Source organism: Tinamus guttatus, unplaced genomic scaffold (genome assembly GCF_059628265.1).
Source record: "Tinamus guttatus ecotype Peru unplaced genomic scaffold, ASM5962826v1 Tinamus_guttatus_pri_ptg000330l, whole genome shotgun sequence".
NCBI classification, from domain to species: domain Eukaryota; kingdom Metazoa; phylum Chordata; class Aves; order Tinamiformes; family Tinamidae; genus Tinamus; species Tinamus guttatus.
In genome coordinates, this window is record NW_028288864.1 from 2316539 (window position 1) to 2340663 (window position 24125).

At 37.8% G+C, this 24125-nt stretch overlaps 1 protein-coding gene across 3 annotated transcripts in view; it reads right to left on the reverse strand.

The window, feature by feature from the left end:
* The window catches only part of CHLSN (cholesin), a 110983-nt gene continuing 86858 nt past the window's right edge, over positions 1-24125 (reverse strand). For 2 of the 3 annotated variants that reach the window (XM_088529454.1, XM_088529456.1), the window contains exons 3-5: positions 22005-22198; positions 4696-4777; positions 1-284 (exon numbers count right to left, since the gene is read on the reverse strand). In XM_088529454.1, the coding sequence (XP_088385580.1) occupies positions 102-284; positions 4696-4777; positions 22005-22198 (459 nt within the window). In that variant the 3' untranslated portion in view covers positions 1-101. The remainder of the gene's footprint in view (positions 285-4695; positions 4778-22004; positions 22199-24125) is intronic. The other variant, XM_088529455.1, reaches the window with a different exon arrangement.

The window sequence follows — 24125 nt, forward strand, 5'->3', positions numbered from 1 at the left end:
AAAGTTTAGTATTAAGATTCTTTATGAAAATCCATCTTTGCAATTAATGTTCAGTATCTGCATGTGACGTTCTATCCTTGTCTCCACCAGGAAGGGCACGTTCAGGACAGCAGTTGCAGAACTTGGCGTATGCGCTCACTCTTCTCCACTAGGCTTGCGTCTTCTGCATCCGAATCGTCAAGTTCTTTCATTAGGGCTTCAGCTTTCTGCACGGTCACATCTCGCGCGCTGCCTTTAAGTCCCTGCAGATAATCCAGTAGAATGGTGAAATAGTCATCTGGAACCTTCGGGGGGGCGGGGGGAGAAAAAGAAAAATAATATGTTTTACTTTCTTCTCTCAATGCTCCTTCACAGTCCTGCCAAATGATCACCTGAGACTACCATGGAACAGCAGAGGTTTTTGCCTGTGTCAGCGCCCACCACTGAGCACAGGGTTTCTTGCCAGCGTGGAAGCTGCTGGGAGGGCCAGGCCATCAGGACAGGACTGTCATGTGCTTCGACGGGCAACGATTCTGACAGCAAATTCTAAACAGATGTGGAAACATTGAGCAGCAAATGCAAACACTCCCTGCATATGATCTCAAACCTTCAAGGGTTGTTGGAAGAAAAAAAAAAAATAAAAAAGCACTAACCAAACCCTACTTTTGGATATGTGTACGCAAACCATGCTGAATTCAAGTGACAACAGAATGCACATGTCTGAGTTAAGAATTTGGCTGGAAGTATCTGAGAAAGCCTGAGATTCTCCTCCTCATCCCTGCCCAAAATTATTTGCTTGCTAAGATGAGATATCACCAGCAAACAATAACTGGGGATTCTGACAAAATCCTTGTATGAGAGGACAGCAGCGAATTTGAAAATCAAATTAAATTCAGGCATATGGAAATCATTTTTAAATCACATTAACTTGATAGGCCCTCCTAACCAAACATGTCTCATGTCTCTCTGCATTATCCCCCACCTTTCTCTTCCTTTCTAATTACCTAGTAAGAGGTTAAATTTTAGCTTAACTGGTCCAATGTACAATTTAGATAATCATTACATTGAATTAATCTTGGCAATAATCTAGCAAAGATTTATTTATCACCTAGCAATGATTTATTTCCTACTTTAAACCATAAGCCAGTGTATTTTCAATAGCGTTAAGCTAACGGATCTACAATGAAGCCTATCTTAACTTTACACTGGGTATCTGGGGAACAAACTTCCCTCAAAAAAGAGGATATTTCTTCAGTCAATCAGGAGATGTTAAAATCACCTCAGCTGGCAAATATTGTCCTCCATGCTTCATTTCACATACACATAATTTTAAAGGCCTGGTCAACAGGAGTCAAGCCAAGCACATACACAAGTATTCAAAGGACTGGAGGCTAACTGAGGGCTGTTTCAACTCTGCAAACTATCAACATTTCAGAGAGGGCAGAACTTCAACAGATAGTTAATTTACAACTTATTTCTGCGTCAACATTTGGCAGTATAACTTTGATCACCAAAACTTTTATCATTCCCAAGGCAGAGGAAGAAAGAACATTCCAATGCTGCCAAAATCTATCAGAGATATTACAAAGTAGTAAATCACAAATGAACTTACATGCTATGGAAAACCTCCTAATTCTTCCAACAAATGCTCTCATGTAACACAGATATTAAAAATAAGAATTGTACAGTAATAATGAAGTTGATTATACATGAAATGTTGTTATAATACACCAAACACATTGGAACATAATGAAAATGGCTATATTTTTGAAATCCTTCCTGCTCATAGTAAACTGGTACCAATAACACAAAAATGCTCAAACACATACAACTTCAACACGACAGTGCCCGTTTACTCAAAAACTCAGTCCTGGATTTTTAAAGCTTAATAACACTTCTGTATTAAATACCCCAGCCAAATTATCTACCTAATTTGTGCTTCTTTTTCTCAGACCTCATGATATAGTCATATCTCATTGTGTAGTTTGCAGTTATTATTGTATCATTTAAGGAAAGTGCTTAAAGGGGCAATTAAAAGCCTACTCTACACTCAGAAAGATTACATTTAGAAGCAGACATGTGGCTGCCTGAGGCCTACAGGCATTTAGTGTTCATCCCCAAGCACAAGTGCTTAAAAAGTCTGTTTTTTTTTTTCTCTCTCTATTGCAACAATTTAGTTTATTTCAACAAGAGCACACAAAAAGTAGACAAGGGAGGATTATATTTTCTCCTCCTAACTTACATACACTATAGGGCCATAGCAGGGGCTGGGCTCTTGTCTCCTTCCAAATGTCAGCAAAAACTTAATAGAATCAAAATTTTAATTCTTAAAATACAGTACTGCAAGAGCTGAAGTTTCAAGGATGCTTGGTGAGATTTTCCATAAAGGAATGCAACCCTTCTCTAAGATGAGGTTTTAGGGAGGGCTTGGAATTACATATGAAGACCTCTAACCACTGCTCTGGAAAGGAGAAGTGATGCTTACTGGATTCTTTTTTTAAAAAAAAAAAAAAAAAATGATATTTTTCTCTTCTCTTTCTCTTTTCTTTCTTGTTTCTTTTTCTCCCTTGCATCCTAACTAGCTAATAGTTCACCTTGGACCTGACTGAAATGGAAGCATTGAAAAGAGAAATGGCTGCTGACAGCTTCTGAATGCTCAGTAGCTAAGTGCCACCATGAAGGAAGAAAATCCAAGAAATAGCAGGAAAAGAGACACCTATCTCTTAAAAATTATATTGTGTAACTCAAAGTATTTTCACATTGGCGGAGACCCACATATTTTGCAAAGCAAATACAGTTATTGGCACAGAACAAGCTGCTTTGCAGGTACCAATCTGTGAAGCTTTGGGGGATGCAGTCCGGAAGCTGAAGAAACCGACACAGTTATTTCCTACAGACGCTGTGCCAAACGACTCCAGATCAACAAATCATCCAGGGTTTATTTTATATAGGATCCTGAAGAAGTATACACACTGTAGGTAGACAGGCTTGGCTCTGTAGCTGTCAGCCAATTAGCAGATGGATTTTAAAGAGGCTCAAAAAAAAAAAAAAGTTGTAAAAATCTCAACGTATTTCTTACAGAAAGTGGCATATCAGTTTAGGAAACTTAATATACCTCTAAGCATGGCCTTTCATTAGGCATGCAGGTGACATCAAGAGATCAAAGATGGGGCTTAGGAAGGAAAGAAACTCATGTTTCCTTTTGTATTGTAGTCACGCTTGCATATCCGACAGATTTTACTCGGTAATGGACAGGAAGCTGGATCTGGATATGAAAATGTATTCAAAGAAGCTGGTCTGTCCTCACCACAGTCCTCATCAAGGAAGAGATTTTTTATCACATACTTAACTATAAGCACTTGGGTAGCTCTGCTAACTTTACTGAATCTAAATGCAGATGTTAATCATTATTTATGCTTCATATTCAATGTATCTCAGTTTATTGAGCAGAAAAAATATTGGAATATAAATAAATCACCACACTCTCAGATTTAAAAAAAATATCTAGAAAGGAAGGTATCCATTTCAATGCTGAGAAACACAAATTTAAGTCATGCATGATGTACAGATCCACTGCAAATGAATGCTAGCTACAGTTAATTATTTTCCAGGATACTTTAATACAACCACCCAAAGTAAACAGGTAAAAAGGGCAACACAATCATTTTGGTTGTGAACCAATATCTAGGTGGCTTTGAAGAGTGTATGTAAATTCTTAAAGGCTGATACAGACTTTAAGAAAATAAATAAATAAAGGACCGAGCAATCTACATACCTGCAATCAGATTTGTATTCTGTGACTAGTCTTTCAAAGTATTACACTGTGTGAATATTTTAGAGCTTCATGAAGCTCTGTTTTTAATTATATGGTTCTCTAAACATATTTCTAATCGTAAAGGTAACACTGTATGTCAGATAGTCGGATTAAGAAATGCTTAATTACTTGGGTCGGAAAGATGGTTACGCTTAAATGTTTAGATGCAAAAAAATAATGAGCAAAAGCTGACTGAATGTCAAATAAATGCATCAATAAATGAGTCACGGTGCAAAAGGCTAGATGGTTTGTTCTATCATGTAGCAAAATGAATGATCTGAAACCCTCCACTCAATACCATGAAGGTCAGACATTTGAAGGAAATTAAGCCTATGCTGTTTTCCAAGTTATGAAATCAATGGTTTTCAGTAACAATGCCAGTCTAGCTCCTGATTTTCCTCTCTGCATTTAACATTGATATATAGTTTCACTTAGACTCACTCATATTTTAATGAGAAAATTATTTTACCATCTCGACAATATGGCACTATTTTGCACATAGTCAGTGGTATCTGAAGCAATACCAGCTACCAAGGACTCTCAGGTTCACAGCTGACAGCACTGGGTTACAAAATCAGAAATTCAAACTAAGGACAACTCAGATATAAATCTGGAGCTTCCTGAGAATATATTAAATATGAGTTGTCTCTATTTATATTTGACATACAGCAAGTATAAATATCTATGTTATACAGAAGAAAGATCAGCCTTCAAAATTAAAAGACTAATTTTCAACAGTTAAAATGACTGATCCTTTTAGTTAAAAAATATAGCAACTGATTTATAAATTATTGAAAAATTAGAAAAGTGTAAGGCAACTTTTGGTTAATAAAGGGCAGCTATAACTAATGCATAAAACTTTATATAGCCAGGTATTAAGAAAAATGAGAGTTAATACAAACCTTCTCCTTGTCATACATGTGCAAAAGCAGCCACGTTTGTCTTGTCTTTTGAAATTTCCATTCTTCCGGTTTCTCAGACCAGCTGCAATAAATAAAAGAAGAAAAAACATGGCCTAAATAGCCTGATGAAAATATTCATTCTTCGTTACTCATTTCGCATAATTCCTCCAGCAGCTCTGGATGTACAGTACTGACCTTCCTAACACCTCATTAAACAGGTATGAGCACATGTATTGTGCAGCAGCAAAAAAAAAAAAGAAGGTGGCTGCCCAGCTTTCACACGAAATGGAAGTTAATATTTACCAATTATTTTAAATTCATAAGAAATCCAAAGGACTGGAGAGACTCATGGCAGAACATGCATCTCACACCAATGGTTAAAACACATCTTGGGACACAGGAAATAAAGTGTGAGGGCTCAGATTTATCTCAAGGTGCAACATAAAAGTTTACTGGAGTGCCTCACTCTTCCCTGGAATTGTGATTCCAATATTCAGCTCCAAACTTCCGGCTGCTTCAATACTATACAAGTGAATACAGAAAACAAATGACTAACATCTGCAAACGTTCTTTGGCTGTTCATGAAACACGTTTCAAGTATGCAAAATTGTAACTGGCTTAAAATGGCAAGTTTACATATAGCATGAGGATTAGTTGAAAGCAGGTGTATTTTGTTTTAAGTGAAGAGACAAACATATTTAGTTCCATAAATGAAAGAGCAAACTAACAAATCTCACCATAAAATACAACTTCCCCCCTCCCCACCCTCGAGGGTATATGCATAAAAAAATAGTACCTTACGATGTACAAAAGCCTGTCAAAACACTGAAATATTATTTAAATACCCAGCAGAAAGTATGAGAGAAAAACAAACAAACCCACAGATTGTAGTACTTATTTGATTTTCCTCTAAAGGAAAACAAGTCTCCAGAGGGTGGGATGCCAAGATGTCTGTAACGTTCCAGCGTGTTTTATACAGCAACAGAGAGGTCAGAAATCAATTGAAAAGCCAGCTGGGTGTGAGAATTAGTATTGTTTAAACATTGTCAAGTCTAATAAAGCACAAGAGTGCCCATATTCAGTGAAGGCTACACCAGCAAATATATTGTTCAGTCAATTAAAGGAAATAGGAAGAACATGACCGCACATTTATACAGAAGGGAAAAAAGCAGCCTCTGCAGAAAGCCTAAAGGAAAAAAAAATAAACAAACAAAATAATGTCTTCTTAACAAAGCCGGGTAAGAAAAAGCCTGCCTAGCAGCCTACCTAGTAGCATCTGCACTAAGCAAAAATCAATTAAAAACCTCTGTGACCAAAAAACAAGGTAAAGTTAGACAAATAATGTTAAACCAGGGAAGACAGACCATAATCAAAATATGTAAAATTTCACGTGATCAAGGATAAATCCATGAAGTGATTTGTAAGTCTCTTGTGTGGCAATTACAATAAATAGGCAAAAGACTGGGGGGGCAGGAACTTGCACAAAAGCAAGAGTTCCAAAGCCAAATGCCAAAAGTTATAGAATCAAATAAAAAAATAAACATCTCTCCCACTGCCACCACCAATCTGTAAATAGAAGTATTTGCAGGGAAACACGATTCAGCCATTGGCGCCCACTGCACTACAGTGACTGCCTGCAGTACAGAAGTTGCAATGTGAGGAACCCACAGCAAACACGGTGAAAAAAGGGCCTTTCTTGCAGGTACTTTGTGGGCAAGGCGCTTGCTCGTCTGTACGCAATTTCTCTGCATAGCAGACATTTGGCTCTCAAAATCGAGAGGCTGGAGTTTCTGCAGGAAAAGCCTTCTATTAGTTTTAAAAAATAGGATGGGTGCCGTTAAAGGAAGCCTATCAGATTCACTTTTCTAAACAGGTGCGCGAAAGCTATTATAGGAAATGCCATACATTTGCACAGCAGGAGCAAGAAGGTAAGTCTAAAATTCTAAATAAGCACGGCAACAATTTGTATTACAACTTGTGCAAAATAAAAAGCACAAGCCAAATGACAGATCTGAGACTTTGCCCTGTGAAGTGTTCCTCTTCTTGTGAAAATCTTTCAAATGTGGCTCTGTTTCTGTAAGCTACACTACTTATTTATACATTTGCTAGTTATATCCATTCCACGCATTAAACTAATCCTACACAAATTTCTTACATAAATTTATTCCCAAAACATGGTTGACAACTCCTCAACACAAGCGTAATACGTCCTTAAAAGGCTTAACCATGTCTCCCTTATCAATATATTGACAGAAGTCTTTTTTTGAGACGTTTTAGCATAAGCAGATGTGCGAAGATGACTGTCAGCATGCAGGGCAGGGCATTCCCCAAAATATTCCAGAAGAAAGAGAGCAGGAAGGGAAAGCAGTCAAATTGGTTCCAGAAACACAGTACGCGAAAAACATTATCATTACAAATTAGATTCAGAAAGACAATAATGTATCTGTTTAGACTACTGCCCAGAAGAAAACGCCATAAAGCTGCCATAATTATTAAATAATATCCTATGTGTAGACAAGAACTATGCTGACAAACCGCCATTTAACTCTTACAAATTAACTGAAAAGATTATTAGGTAAGAGACAAGTTTTACGAAAGCAAAAAAGACAGACAAGTGACTGCTAATGACTAAGAATATTTCTGAGAGCACTATTTCCTGCTAAATGCAAACAATTTTAGCCAGAATATTGCACTTCATCCAATTCTGTGCCCTTTACAGTCCAGCACAGCTTCTGATGCATCTTCCACACTGGATATCTGCCGAAGGTAAAGCAGACCCTGGAACAGAGCGTTGACTTCTCCAGCCATGATTAGTACCCAGGACACCTTTGAAGGGTTTCTTTAGCCCTAAGGACCAGGTCACATCAGAACTTCCACTCCTGTGATTTAGCCAGAAAGACCCTCATGTCTTTCTTACAAGCTGCCCTGAATCCTACAAGGAGGAATGGACCAAAGGATCTGTTCATTACACTGCATTAAGAGCTGCATCGCAAGGACATAATAGAACTGCTAAAAATCAGTGTTCTGTAACACTCTGCAAAGATTATTACATTCTTCACACCCCATTTACCCAGATACCTTTCCATTTTTATACACTTAGTTATTAATTCTAGTGAAACTCATCTTTAATCACCTACGTGTTCTCCTAAGTGTCCTACATAGGAGGGTAAGCAGAAGGGAAGGCCCTTGGCTAAGGCTCATAGGAATCAGGTTAAGCACTTTGCTCCCTCACAGCTCTGCAAACCAGCCAGATCATTTCTGTGCTCAGAGCCCTATCAGAAAAATGTGGATAACAGGTGTTTCCTCAATAAAGTACAACCATACTTTAAACAATTCCCTTAAAGGTATTTAAAAGCTTGATTTAACACTGACGGAAATTTTATACAAGCCCTGTAATGCAGATAATGCTTTAGGAATAATAATTTTTTGTCCAGTTATAACAACACAAAATTATTTAAAGGGGAATGTACAAGTGTTTGTTTTTTATGGAGGATATTCAGTCTTTCTTCTATTGCTTTCAGGGCATTTAAAATCCATTTCTTTTAGAAAGATAATTATTTTCTTTGCCAACAACAGATATCCACAATGACCAAAAGCAGCTTTGCCAGAAACTAATCTTGGGGACCTGACAGGAACATGGGAACGTCAGCGTGCCGAGAAAGCCGGCTTACCCTGTGCCCTAAAACTGTATTAGAGATAAGACAGAATCTCATTGCAAGCATGCGTGATGCTGAATTTCCCACTTGGAAAAAATATGCAAAATTAATATTCTATCTAGATTTCTAAAGGAATTATTAGAACAGTTGTAATTGAAATCAGACTCACTAACTTTGGATGATAATCAAGACAGATGTAAGAGTCATATCTTTTACTTTTGATTTTCTCCCATTATGGATGATTCTGTTCATCAGCTTCGATTCCTGGGAAAGTATACGCCAACACTCTCAAATCCAGTGCAGAAGCTATTAAATCACAATTTATTTTTTCCTAAGGTTTTCCTTATCTGCCTGGATGAGGAAGTATTGATTAAGATATTTTACCAGGAACAAAACAAACAAAAAACTTTACAAAATTGTCAACAGATTTTAGAATCAGTGCCACAGTTTTGGTAGAACAGCTATCCTGGAACCAATTTTGAATCTGTGGTTTAAAAACAATTTTCAATTTATTCTTTCATCTGGTTTAGACATAGGATAATGACTGAAGACTTGTGAAAAGACAGGAAGAAAAACACCTTTTTCCCCCCGCCCCCCTCCAGTTTAAGGAACAACCACAAAGGAAGAAACATGCTAATTTTTAGTATCTAATTTTGTCCTGATGTCTGATGTGAGGACAGAACGTATGTCTACAGGAAAACAAAAGGGCCACAGAATTTTCTTATAAAGTATTTACACAGCAAAAAGAAAAGACCTCTGTGCCTTAAAGCAATAGTATGATTACATCTACATAAAATGTTCATCACAGCATATCTTCTCTAATGTGTACTTTTATCACTTGCCATTATTTGTAACATCTTATATTATGTTTGCATCCTGAAGCTTCAGCCAAGATAGAAACTCCCCCTCCTCCTTCACTGTTCAAAAGCAACATGAGACAGATCCTTGAAGCACTCAGAGTATAAACAGATGAGACGGATTAAGTGGAGAGTTGACCCAGAAAACTGTAACAATGGCTCAAAATCATACACAGAAGATCATCAATAGAGCTTATATCTCTTACCTGTGGTATAATGCATGTAGCACATCTCAAAACCAATCTGTAAATGCCACCAGCATTCCACTGGGAAAAAAAATCTATTTTTTAAAAATTCCTTTTCTAGCACAGTTATTTAATCATGGGTATCTGTAATGGTCTGTCAGCAACAAAACTTATTTTGATCTGAAAATATTTTTAGCATTAATAATGCTGTTTTTACAGCAGCAATAGAGAGGTCATTAGTAGGCTTGAAAGCGCAAGGCTAATACATACTATGTTAAATATGGCTTTTATTTCACATAGCCTTATAAAAAGAAGGAAGAGAGTTTAATTATTATAGAAGAAAAAAAAAGAAATGCAAGCACTTCAGAGCCAATCTGCTCTGCTCCTGCAGTGGATATACTGCAGCCCAACGCCGTGTTGAAGCCCATCTCCTCTCCAGATGTCCATCTTTCCCTGCACTCAATTCTCATCAGACCAATGGCTAGACCAGAAGGGAAAGTAAAACTGAAAACAACTGTTCGGCCTCCCTCCCATGAAGAACATCCTGGGGGGTATGAGGAGGTAGAGAGGGCCCCATTGCCTGTATGAAAATCCAGTAACAAGCCAGCTGCAGCCAAATCATTTACAAACGTTGGCAGCAATCCATTTATATAAACACTTTCTGATGATCAGATGAGGGATATGCTACCAGACCTAGGAAAAGCAAACAGGATCATTTCTCCTCTGCCTCACCATTATACCACACAATGTCCAACTGTGGTACAGAATACTCCTGCCAGCACAAGGATGCAGCTTAGGGGCAACCACTAGCTTATTTTCACCCTCTTTTTTACTTTTTAAAGCAGTTTAAAACTCTTGAAGACTTTCCCTGACCAAAGAAGCAAAAAATAAAATAAAAATAAAAGATTAAACAATTAAGAGCAAAGGACAATAGTTTATTTTAAAAACTATTTGCTTACTCTGATCCCAAGCATTCAAACATCATATTGTTTGTCCTCTTTTAGTTGCCTATTCAGTTGCTATTTCAAGAATTTTAATCTACATAACCTTCCTCGATAGCTCTTTAGCATCTTCCCATAGCATCTTTACACGCTTGCGTGAGAGAATTACACAGCATTTTCTGAAGGACAGATTAAAATATCTACCAACTTGATGGAAGGAAGGATTTTAGGAGCACACAGCTTGTAATCAGATTGAAAGTGCTCCTTGTGAGGCTGTAGCTCCATATTGCTGAAAGAAGATTAGGTGCTGTGGCGGTTTCAGCTCGAGCAAATAATCACTGGGCTTTACTGCTCACCAGGATGAGCAACGCAAGTCCTCTCAAGCCAGATCTAGAAGACTCAATTTTATTGCTCAGGGCTGCAAATCTACCACAGGAACACAGAGTCATGTGTATCCTGTCCAGCCAGAGGTGCTTCATCCTGAAACTGTTCTGCTGGCAGGGTGAAAAAAGTCTTATAGCTTTCGGCAGTGCTGGGTTAGCCCTGTAATAGCTATACTTAGCTATATGACTTAACAAGGTCAATAAAAGGAGAATTAGACAAGGTAAAAAAGCTGCTACGAGAAGCCATATATTTGATAACATAACATAATAATAAAAGTTCATATAATTAAGGCCTATCTTTGTAGCAGAAAAGCTAGCAACAATTAAAAATATATTACTTTTCTGGTATTTTCTTATTAAAACCCCAAACATAATGGTTTTCAGAACAGTCATGCTAAAGGAAAATGCTAGAAGAGAAAGCAACTTCCTATGAAAATCTACCAGTAAGTTTTTGAGATGGGGTGAAGAATTGAACATTGGGAAAAAGATTTGAAAAGTGAAGCTCTTGGTTGACTTGCTTTGAGGTAGTCAGGATGCCAAAGTGCAAATTTATTGCTCGCTATATGGAGTGGAAAGGAGGTATTATATGGTTATTATGCATGTGCTATTTTAAGAAGCCCTGGAGTCTCCAAGTGAGGCAGGCACTCTGTGAAGGTGTCTAGTCCAGCTGGGCCTCCGAGCAGCAACAAAAATATCAGCATAGCTGCAGAGCAGTAAATGCCCTCAGATTTTCTCAATTTAGCTGCTATTTTTTCAGGTACCACTCGCTCCACAGTGAAATCCACTCTTCAATGATGGCATTCAGGATGGGATCAGATTTTAATTCCTGATGTCCTGTGATGTGTATTGTGTTACTGAGACGGAGTAACCTGTGCACAGAGAAACTGATCTGCTAATTACTGCTTCCTGCAGATGGCTCCCATTCCAACTTAATCTTATTCATATAAAAGTAATTAGTGATACCTTTTCGGGCATCACCATATTCATAAATGTGCAAAGTAAGAGACAAGTTTTATTAAGGATCCAGTTTTATTACTTCAAAAATATGGCTTGTTACTCTAACTTTGCTTGGGAAGCCTTGACAGCTCCCTGGAGCTAACTGATTAATAATCATTGCCAACTGCATTTTATTTTAATTTTGGCTTTGGCTGACTAACCTAAATGATTCCCTAGAGCTACAAAACTACTCTCCACTGTATTTTGAATATTTGGGCTTTGGATGAATAGTTTGAATGTGTTAGAGGAAGTGAGCAGGCATGTTAATTCTTCTAGATTTAAATGTTATGACAAAGAAAAAACATGAAACTGTCTGCCTGCATTTCTGCCATCTCGGGAGTATAGTCTGAATAGAGGAAGATGTGCGAGTAGAGAATGTCTTTTCCAAAATCCACAGGACGAGTTAAGCATGAAATGCCCGGGCTCTGAGCCAAGCACTAGGCAAGAGGTTGAGAGAGGTGGTGGTGAAGAGACTTCAGAGAATGGGATCCAGAGCTGTGTTTCATACTCCGTGAAGATAAACATTCACTGCTAATGCTATTTTATTTCTATGAAATAAATAATCTCCGCAATCTGCTGATAGTTTAAGAGTACCAACAGGTAGTTTGTTATAGTAAGGCTATCTTACATGCGAAGTGAGTCATTTTAATTCTTCTTTGCAACCCGCATAAAGGGTCATGCACAAGTTTCCCCACAAGACAAATGGAAAAGATCAAAGCGACAGAAGCATTAAGCTCTCGTTTCCCATTGCAGTGGTGATGCACCCAGTTACTGTCAGGATTAGGTCCTGAAGGAGATTGGCCACTTACTAAAGACTTCTGCTTCCAACTCTCTAATAGATCTCACAAGGCTGCTAGAAGTCATTTTAGGTGAAAAATATTAGACCTGCTTAATCATTTAATTAGACATAACCCCTTTTGTATAATATAAAAGGATGAAAGCTGGATATCAACGTGAACTATCTAATGTCTACATGTTAAGAAAATTAATTTATATTAATTTTATTTTGCTGGAAATGAGAGTCATTAAGAAAGGATGCATTAAATTTTCTTAATTAGGTTTACAAATAAAGAAGTTATTTTACAGGAAAGAAAATCAGTCAGAGAAACCTGAACTTTTTTTACCTCTACACTCATGGGTTTAACACCTGTAAGTCTGTTTTCCCCATCTGAGGAAGCACTTTGCAGCACAATGGTTAGTTACTGCTAATATAATCTGTAGTTCTGACAACTTACTCAAGTAGATAAGAGGAGCCTTAAAATCCTACTGAAATATTAATAAAAGCTAAGGTCTGAAAAATCCCTCATTTATCCAGGGTAAATGGAACGCCTTCTCAGGCATATGAGAACAAGAGATCCTAAAACCATCAATCCTATTTGACACATAGCTATGTGTCCAAGACATACAGAAGTGAGAAATTTATATAAGAGGAAAATCATATATATGTGACTGAGAATAAAAGCCCTGTCATTAACCTGCAGCTGGCCAACTTTGGAATTTCTGTTCCTAGTTTTATCAAGCAGCAAACTAGAATAAAGCTACTCTGGCCATTTAATACTCCTGAGGACCACTGCTAATGTGAGCAACAATAAATCTTTAAGATTAGGTTAATTTTACAATGTTGTTGCTGTGAAAAGTAAGGGGAAATAATGGATATAAAATCCAGACCACTGGAGACAAAGTTCTAGATAGCCTAAGGGTTTGGAATATTAATCCACAGATTGCTTGCTGACCCCAAAATTAGTATAGAAGCTCATGGCCTCTAAGAATGTCTTGAGACAGCACCAAAAGAAAAATCTATGCAAGCTCTCAATTCCTAATTCTGGAAGAGGAAAGTCCTACACGTCTGTTAAAATCAGGCTTTGATACAGGGTCAAAGAAAATGGCCTATGTTCAGAAAAAAGGAAATCTGTCTAGCTCCCCCCATGGCACTAGGTTGACAGGACCTCTGGATACTGCAGGGGCACCGGTGGATCACACACTCAGCTGTTGTTCAATTTATCCATCTGAAAAATGACACAATACAATGTCTCACTATTGTTATGATAATATGAATTAGTGTATTTTTTTTGTTGCTTTGTCAAAATACACTATATACTCTCCTTAAGAGTACTATAAAAAAGCAATATTCCATTACTATGACCTGGAAAAGACAGGGAAGATATTTTAAAAGGAAAATAAAAATACTTACATGGATGGGCATGGTTAGTTGATTTTTTTTTTCAGCTGATACTGTAAATGATAGATGCTATGTCAAAATCATTTGAGAATTCATGTTAATTATACTATTAAATATAGCATTTCCCCCTGAGACTGTTTGATCCAAATGCCCAAGTAAATATTTTGACAGCTTTGCTTCACACTGAAAAAGCAGGGAAAAGAGACAGAAGGTTTCAAAGTAAATCACTCTTCAGCTTTTACTGAGACATGCTTTGAGATGTGTACTTGTGACCTTCCATAAAATTAATTCAAAGATTTGGAAAGACAAATAATTTGATTTGGAGCTGCAAAGCAGGATTAGACTTTCTGATTCTGAATCTCCCTTTTTGTAAGATTTAGTGACCATTTATGGTTATCCAAATGACAAGAAGAAATCTCTTTACCATAAGCTGAATAGTACAATGAGCAGATGTAATAAGATGCAATGACTATCAATTCTGATTGACAACAACTTTGCACGGACACCCTTGCTTTCTCCTCTAAGCCATGCATTAGTGCTAAGTAAATGGATCAGAAAGGTACTCCAAAACTACTCCATATAAGAGATTGAAAGGTTTTCATCTAGAATAATATTTATTGCTAAACCCTACAAGGCTTCTTTCAGGGAAAGTCTTATGAGTTTGGTTGCTTTTCCCTAGCTTAGCTGAATCATGAACATTTACTAATTTGATGGGAATATCATGCATTGGTGATGTTCCCTACTTCTGAATGACTTGAAAATAGCACCAGAAGTATTTGCAATATATAAGAACATCTACTTATAAGTAAGCTCAAAACCCAGCTCTTCAAATTCTTTAAAACAATCCTGTGTTTTGTCTCTAGAGATCAGAGTCGCTTACACAACAAGCTAGAAATGGCAGAATACATGCAAAAATACTTACAAGCATATAGTTCTTCAAAATACCAGCACTTGATATATGGGTATGGAGAGAACTTACTAGAAATGACTGAAATTTAAAAAAAAAAAAAAAAAAAAAAAAAAAAAAAAAAGTGTCTATCTGGAAGCGTTTCCAGGATAGTATTCTAGATATTCATATCTACTTTTCACCAGTACTTTTAGCATTAAGCAGCAATTTCTAATATACAACAAACTTATCAACAAACTTATCTTCAGTTGCAGCAAGAAGCCTCAGAGAAAAAGAGCTGCCCCATCAAGAAGTTATTAATGCTTTAAAATAACTCCTGAACAATAACCCCATGGATGTCATTCTGAGATTAGAAAAACACTATCACGGATCCAAAACAGTTTCTATGAGTTGTCACCAAAAATACAAAACTAAAAGCGTATCCAGAAGTCAATGAGTATCACAGGGCCTGAAAATCATCAGGCCGGACGGCAGTGACACATCTGATTAAACAGGCAAGAGCCCTGCGTTGCTATTACTGGAGTGTAACGTGACATCCACAGCACCCTGAACGCACAGTTTGACTAATCAGATGATAACGAGGCCGCTCACATTTGGCAACGCACATTACAAACCAACTGCGACAGGGTCGTGTGTCACTGCTGCAGCCAGGCTGACGTGAGGTGAAATGTGGCAGTAAGGGAAGACTTTATGACAGTTACAGCCAGCATATTCCTGCCAACACTGAAATTGTCACAAATCTCAGTAATGGTTTTCAAAAAAAGGGGGCTGGGGGGGCTTAGCAGGCAGCAAAACAAACACAAAGTCCCAACATGATACAGCTGAAAGACCAACTCCATTGGCTTGCTGAGTTTTTGGGTACTACCAGGGTTGTTGGGGGACTATAATCAAACTGATGAGGCTTCTTTAGCTGCCAAGAGCTACTGAAATTATTCAGGACCATGGGATGATGATAACCTAACTCACTGTTACTGTTATGATAAAACTTTCTCTGCCACAGAGATTTCCTTTAGAATGCGGAAGAACTGAAGGGCTTTTAATACCAGTCTGTCAACATTCAGTTTTTCCACACTGATTTAGGTCAATGAGAGGAATTCCACCTAAAGGCATGTTAGGCCCTGGTAGAAATTAAAAATCAAGGCAATAGAGAAAGTTGGAATGAAAATTAAAATCTCAGATCTCTATAGTCTTAGAAAAGGCTCAAGAAATCAGATAGCAGAAAGTGCCTGCCCAGTTCATAGAAATCCAGCACAGAACAGCACCAAATGCGATTTTTCTCCTCTCTGATTCTTTGGATTCATAATGTTTGCCATATAATTAATGAATGTGACAGAAATCACCAAAAGCATGCATGAATAAATTAATTACATCCATAGTTAATGCTTGCTCCCAAACTTTTAAAAAATAGCCCTTCAATTATTAAAACAAAACTATTCTCCATCACTAGTTCCCTAATCTTCCTAAGCAGGAAAAGCTGTTCTTTCAAGACACCTTAAAGCCCCAGTTCTTAAAAGAAGTTCAGCAACAATTTCCTTTCTGATTACAATAGCTTTTCTCAAGTTCACAGAGTATTTTTGCTATTGGCTAATTGAGATTAACAATTTGATCAGTTCTCTGATAGTCTGTGAAATTCAAGATAAGTGATGAGCTTTTGCAAATGTTGCATCTCCCTTTCATAAAGGGAACCCGTTCATTAGCTTTGGCCTTCGATGTGTAGAGAGAGTTTGTAATGAGACTTTTGCTTTCTGTGCTACAGTCTATATCAGTACAGCAGCTCATGAAAGCCCTTCTTGCAGACATCACATACGCTAGTAATTGCATTCAGGGGACAATGGCAAAGTCACATTGAAGTGCAAAAGAAATCTAGATAGAGATACTTCTAAATTTGCTAAAGTCTTGTGGAAACTGATGAAGAGCAGTTTAACATTCAGGGATTTATAGAATGATATACAGGCATTAAGGCTACTAACGATTTAGATGATTTATGTTGTACATATTTATATGAGTTACACTGTAAATTAAGAAGCACCTTTTTAATTTGCTTAAATGTGATAGAATCTCCACATAATATGAAAAAAAGTCAGAGCAATATATTTTTTTTTCAGAGCAATATATATCTGCTTCCAGACAAGAAGTGTTCTTTCTTTTATATAAGTGGTCCTATGTATCCCCAGAGGTAGGGTCTCAAAGACACATCATTTGTGGCTCCCTCCCAGAATCCATGATATCTTCCCTGAAGGAAAGGGCAGTCTTTTCAGGAGGTGGAAGGAAAAGGACACTAAATGTTAACTGCCGTCAAACTCAAGTACCAGATGTACCAAAGTACCAAAAGTATTAAACTCAGTTACCAGATGGAAAGTAAAAAAAATATATATATATACACACACACACGCTTACATTTCTAGTGAATCTGTTACTCTTAGTATCTGAAGGTTAAGCCACTGATGGTGAAACACGAACACCAGAGCCACGTTTGAAACAAGGAGAGATTAAGGCTGGTACCACTGAAACAGCTTACCCTGCTCTTCTGAATTTGGAATCAGACCTCAGAAATCGTAGCTGACTAGTTCAGACTAAAAGCAACAGTTAAACTATGAGAAGAAAAACATCTTTAAAATGTTATGGACCAATAAGGTATACACTAAACCTGACAAGCCTACTCAATTTAAGTTTAGAAACTGTTTTCCAGCATTAATGAGTTGGGGTTTATTCACCTGGAAGCTCTCTCAGCAGAGTTACCAGGTCCCAAGCATGGGACCCCGCACAAGCTCCTGCAGGGCCATTTTCTCCCCTCATCCGTTTGCTCACAATTCTTGAATATTTCTGTCCCTTTAGCATCCAGCACAGGCCTCCACTCCAGTTTACAGGTCACTTCCAAAATCAGGGATGTCCCAGATGCTATCACTGAGCTAACACTAAGCTACTTATTAATGCCCTTTTCTAGCTGGCTTCTCCTCCTGCAGGAACCATGGCATAAATATCGACTTTAGATACAACAGTTCAGAGCAGTGTCCCCATATTTATATGTTCTCTGAAAAGAAGCCTCATTCCCAGCTTGAAAATTCCCCGTGGTGTGCAGTACCATTTGATCTGGGATCTTTTTTCATTCCTTCAGGACAGAAAATAAACAGATATCACAGGTTCAACATTGTTTCAACGGTATCAGAACTTAGTTGCAGCATTCGATTAAAAAAATATTCTGTTAACCGAGCTAGACTACTTCCCCACTCAAGAGGAAATTTTGGGAAACATTCTCATAATATAATTACTAGTGTAATATAGATCATTACAGAGATAAGAATGTGCTCCAGAGATTAATTTTTGAAACGTTAACAAGTGATCAGTAATACTCAGAGGCTTACGTAATTCACAGCAATACCCAGAGAGAGAGATTAGCTGTTCTGTGTACTTCAGATGGTAACACATCGTCAGCCTTTCACATACTTTTAGTGACATTAATTCAGATACCTGCCTATTACTTTGATGGGTGACAGGGGAAACCATATGTGCGGATCCATAAAGCAATGAACTTCCTAAGCCAAATATAAGAATAGAAACATTTCTAGGAGTGAGAGATTTGCCAAGACAAACATGTTCTGCCAACGTTTTAGCACCATGGAAGGTTAGGTTATAATTAAGTCTAATTAACATTCCCATGAATTGTAACATCTTTTTTTTTTTTTTTTCACTTGAAGGCACTCAATGCTCAGCAAAGTGTGAATTTCTATTCTATGTTTTGAAAGAAGCAAGGAAATGAGAGAATTTCTCATGTCACCTTTAAAGCTGAATTGTCACTTATCATAAAAGTGGCATATCATCATCAAAAGGAAAAGGTTTGTGCAATTTGTTTAACCATTTCCTCACCTTTGCTTTTCCCAATTCCTCTCCAGTGATTTTATACCTTTTCCTTTTCTGTTCAGTACCACTCAATTTTAATTATTCATTCCACATTTTCTCCTCCTTCTTCTCAGTTACAACTTCTTTTTTGTTTTAGTGCCCTTATTTTAATTCTATCTTCAGATCCTTCTCTCTGCCCTCCCCAGAAAGCTAGAGAACGTGGTGTTGGTAGAGCTTCCTTTTTGCTATTTCCCTTGGCACGCTGTGATTTCTAAGACAGAACTGTGCTGGGAAACTGCCAAATCTTATCTCATTGTGGAGAAAGATGAGAGAAAAAAACACGTAAAGCAGAGACCTTTTTTCCTTTCTCTTACCACAGGTCAACACAAGGGGAGAGAGAAAGAAACATGAGCCATGAGATGAAGAATGCCAAAACTTCAGCATGTGCCACTTTTGGTGCGTCCCTCCTGGTCTCATTTTGATGAGAAAGGTCTGGGCTATCAATGTCATCCAGCTCACAGGGCAAAGCCTTCAGCATCATGAAAGACTAGCTTGGGACAGCAGCTTGCCAACTGATACCAGCTTCTTTTACAAAAGGAGTTGCAGGAAAACCCTTAATTGTTAGGATGGTCCTCCAATAAAACGATAATTTGAGCCTGGGAGGCTGGTAAAGCAATTGGGTGCTATTCAGTTGTTGGGTTTTAGATGTCATTTTTCACTAGTAAGAAATCTTGAGAAATGGAAGAACTGGTGGGTTTACAGCACAAAAAATCATGAAGTCCCCTAGGAGTCTCTGGTCCATGGAGCCCACAGCAGCATCTCTGCTGTGTTCAGCCTCATGACTTGCACTGCTCCTCCTTGTTAAGCATTAGTGTGAACTGAACCCTCTTTGCAGCTCTGTTTGTAGCAAAGGCAGCAGGAAGCAAAACGCCCAGTTAGCAGCACAGCCCCCCTGTATTCTGTGTGCCCTGCTGCTGCTCTCCTCATTAACCCTGTGCAGCTAAAAGGATGGGACAGGTCTTTGTGAAAGTCACCCAGGGCCTCACCCACTTCCATTCTGCCTTTATTTTTCAATAAAACAAAGCTATTGCAGAAGCAGGGCTTTAAGTACAGCATCCCCCACAAAACAAAACCCCGAACAACTTGCTTTTATTTGTTTTCTCCAATTAGATTTCTGCTATTTCTTCCTGACATCCCACTTGAAAGAGATGGCCCTGCTTAAATTCTAGTGAGGAATTGCTCCTTATTTCACACCACGCATCAGAAAAGAGGATGTCACCTCTTATAATAGGTATTACCTACAAAATAATTACTTTTTGTGCATCTCAAAACTCTAAGTGTGCAAGGAAAATCTTCCACTGAATGCTTTTTAACATTTTAAAACTTATCAGAAGACATTTCATCAAAACAAAATTTCTCTCCCAAGCTAAAGCCTCATACAGTTGTGCTCCAATGGCGTGAATAGCATCCTAATAAATGACAGTTTTAATTATCCTACAGTATTTCACGTTCCACCTGTCCTACAGGAGATTCACACATAGCCAGGGAATTAAGATTCCACTTCACTTAGCAATCCTTATTTAATGTAAGGCTTTTTATTGTAGGTGGGGCAGAACATAAATCCACAGCACCATTTTGTTTACTTCCAATTATTCTGAGTTCCTGCATATCCAAGATTACCTCATCCTCCCACCTATTATTCATCCCTGTAGCAAAACGCATAGACTGTACAAAAACGCATAGACTGAAATCCCTGATCCACTAAAGTTGCTGGGATTCTTGCAATGGAGCTCAAGAGTAGAGATTTTAGCTTCCTTTCCCCACACAACATATTACCTCCCTGATTGCTTTAAATCCAGGTGTTGTTCCTTCTTCCAATCTTGCCAAATTGGAAAAAAAATAACTTCTGAAGAGGATTATGCTATTTTTAAGTCATTTACAATAGTACAAGATGGTCAAATGACATTTGTGGTTAGAATAGTGTCTATGGTTACATTTGCACCATCTTATGGCTCTCCCTGTTAACTTTACAAAATTTAAACGAGTTATTGATGAAATAATTCCTGATAACCATTCCATACACAGCTATTGGACTTTCAAGGCAAGTACCACTGTTTGAAGATAATTTGGAAAGGGTTAAGTGAAACTAGTTCAAACACAGTAGGTTTCATATTCTCTCACTTAACAAGGTGAGACTCCATAAAGATAATTGTGGATTTTAAACCAAAAACCCACAGCTTACTCCTTTGCTTTCCAAACCTGAGAACCGTTCTCTCTATATCCACCACTAACACACATACCAGAGTAGTTTGCACAGATGGCAGTTCACCACCACCAAGTCATTTGCAGTTCAAACCAGTGCTAAACTCCTCCAGCTGTTTTCCAGATCAAAATATTATTGTCATTTTGCTATCACTGCAGCATGCTGAAGGTTATATAACAAAAATGCACATGTCCCTCTGCCTGGAACGCAATTTCCTCCCTCCCCACTGAAAGTTGTAAGTAACAATTCATGCGGTCTGAATACTTCAATTTTAAGCTTGGCCAGAGATGCAGCACTGGAATTACTCCAAGTGTTAACCTACTATTTGTAACATGACAGTGTTCTGTAGTTTTTAGGGGCAGTGAATATGTTGCAGTTTAGAAAAAATAATCCATCATGTATTAACAGGAAAATAATGTTTATTATTTGCTCTATACTGTGAATGTCTTATTTTAATCCTTTTTATTTGGACCTTAATATTTGCCTTATGGTAGAATTTTAGATATTCTTAGGAAGTAGATTAACTAGATTAAGTAGTTACTTCCAATCCAAAAATCACTCACTGTCCTTGCTAAACACTTTGCAATACAAAGCGTTAACTTTGAAATAGTGGCATAATCCCATCTTAATTTACAAATATCAGAAGTTTCCTTTAAATTAGGACACCATAATTATTAACCATTTCATGAAATTTGCTTATATAAGTAAAACAAATGAATAAAACAATGCAGTAAATGAAACTAATTTATCCAGTGCAATCCTTTCTGTAATAAGCCCCTGAACTTCGTAAAAATATCACTGGATTACTGCATCAAATAACATCTTCTTGATAGGAGCTAACTTTTTATAAAATATTTGTACCATACTTAGAATCCTTCAGTTGCAACTGAGATATAAATATAAATATTTAAATATTTAAATTTAAATATATAAATAGTGAGAACACTATATGGAAGGGTGTTAACTGAGATGAAACATTAACTTCGTACTTAATTACAGGAATTTCCTTTAATGTCTTATTACTGGGTTCAGCTTGCTCTAATTTCTGACACAGTTTACAGCTCACTTCTTTAGGGACCATCTCTACCGGTTTCAGTATTCTTACCTAGTTAAATAGGCCAGAGCCAGCTCAGATCCTGATGGCTTTTTGGGCTCCTCCTTTTTAGCAGAGATCCCAGCTTCTCTCATCAGCTTTTTTTCTTCTTTCTTTCGCTCCTTCTTTAATTTTCTTTCCAGTTTCCGTCTTTCCTCCTCAGTAAGATCTTCTTCTGCAGTAAGATCTTCCTCTTCATTTGTTGCCTGAAATAATAATTAGAGAAAATATTTATATTGCTATAGGAACACAAACTAATATGCAGAAATGCAACCAAAAAGCACAATAAATATTTTGAACTAGATGTTGAGCTGTACACGCTTACATCAACTTTCTGTTCTGCCCAATTTATGGAATTGTAAACACTGCTAATGCAGAAATTTGCAGAAACTGTGTTTTCCCCCCTCTACAGATGATTTTACTGTTTTCAGCAATACAGTAATCTGAACATGTTCTAGGTAAATTAAACACGATACCTAATATTTGTTGTGCTGATTGCTCTCATAGCAGAAGGAGAAATGTGAGCAGCAGGGGCTGTTCGCAGTGGAGGAAGGGTGTGGAGGTTTAATTTCAACATGAACACACTGATGTCAGAAGTAGAGTTTCCCAAGGTTCCCCGTGACCAAGAGGTTGAAGCCATTTATTCTGTAACCTCACATTTCCCCGGACTGAGAAAATCCATCTTCCACACAGGTGCTGTATCTTTATTGTAGGCTGAACAGTTAGCAATTCATATTGACAACGCGAACGCATAAGGATTTCCAAAATGAAAATATTTAAAATACAGATGAACATCATTACATAGTTTTACTGAGAACCCAGTGTTCCCTCAGTATGCAAATACAAACCTGCTCCATAACAAGTTAGGACACATTTCAATGGCTCTCAGAACATCATTAATTGTTGACCTGTGACTTTTCCAGGCAATGATCCCACTGAATTGTCAGCATCAGTGGCTAGGTATCAACTGGAAGCATATGAAACTCCAGCTAGTGTAACACTAGATGGCTGTTTACTCATTCCCCTTCCCAATTCACACTGCAGAAGGACAAAGACCATTCTTATCATGTCTTCTTGAGAAACTTAGCCTTTTCAGAACCCTAATTACTTTGCAGTGGAATTTGGGCACCGTGAAACCACCTCCTACATGCGGCTTCCCCATAACAAGTGAGCAATGAGAAATATGACATCCTGAAATGGACTCCTGGACTATTTTGACTGAACTGTCTCAGCTAATTCTTCAGTTATCTCAGAGTTATGAACTTGACACAATCCTGAATAAAACTCTGACACCTTCACCTGGAACTGTTGCTTCTCTGCTGCTTCCACGGTTCAGGCACTGCAATATAAAGGATGCTAAAGGTGTGCATGCTGAAGAGCACTTACATGTCATCTCTTCCTACAAGTTAAAAAGAGAAACCCAGTAACACAAATACTGTTAATATTAGCCTCTAGAATGAGCACTGGGGATTTTTGCTCCTATTTGCTGTGTTATATCTCTACTATCAACCGCAGTCAACTTAAAACTGCAAATACTGAGACACTTCTCAGTTACGAGCTTAGATTTGAATTGGGCTGTCTGGCTTCCATTTTATACCCGGCCATATTTAGCATTTTCTCTCAAGACAATTTAAGCTTCCTGCTCATAGCTTTTAACAAGATTAGGAGAGGCTGTGTGTGATACTGGAGGAAACACCACAAAATACATAAATTCAAAGTGTCAGTGATGCCTACCAACCCGTAACGACTTCCAACAACTCCATCAACTAACCCACTTCCTCGGAAACAGTTGTACTGGATTCATTAACGCAAGAAGAGCGAGCAAGAGTCTCCTACAGGGGCAAGCTAAATTTGGAACAAGGCAAGATGAGGTGAAATTATCTCCATCAGAGCAGAGGACCCTCGGGAGGGTAAATGAAAGGCAGAAGCAAAGCTCTTCTATTCCCTCTTATCCAGTTAGGGGAACTCGTAACTGAAATCTGAATTGCACAGACCCATCACTCTGTAAAAAGTGGTTTCAGCCAACATCTTTGTTACGTGCCAGATCCTTCGTACTACATCAGCTGGGGTTTGCCAAGTGCTCTGAAAAGAAACTCCTGACACGGTGCTAACTATCATTATTACTGCTGACAT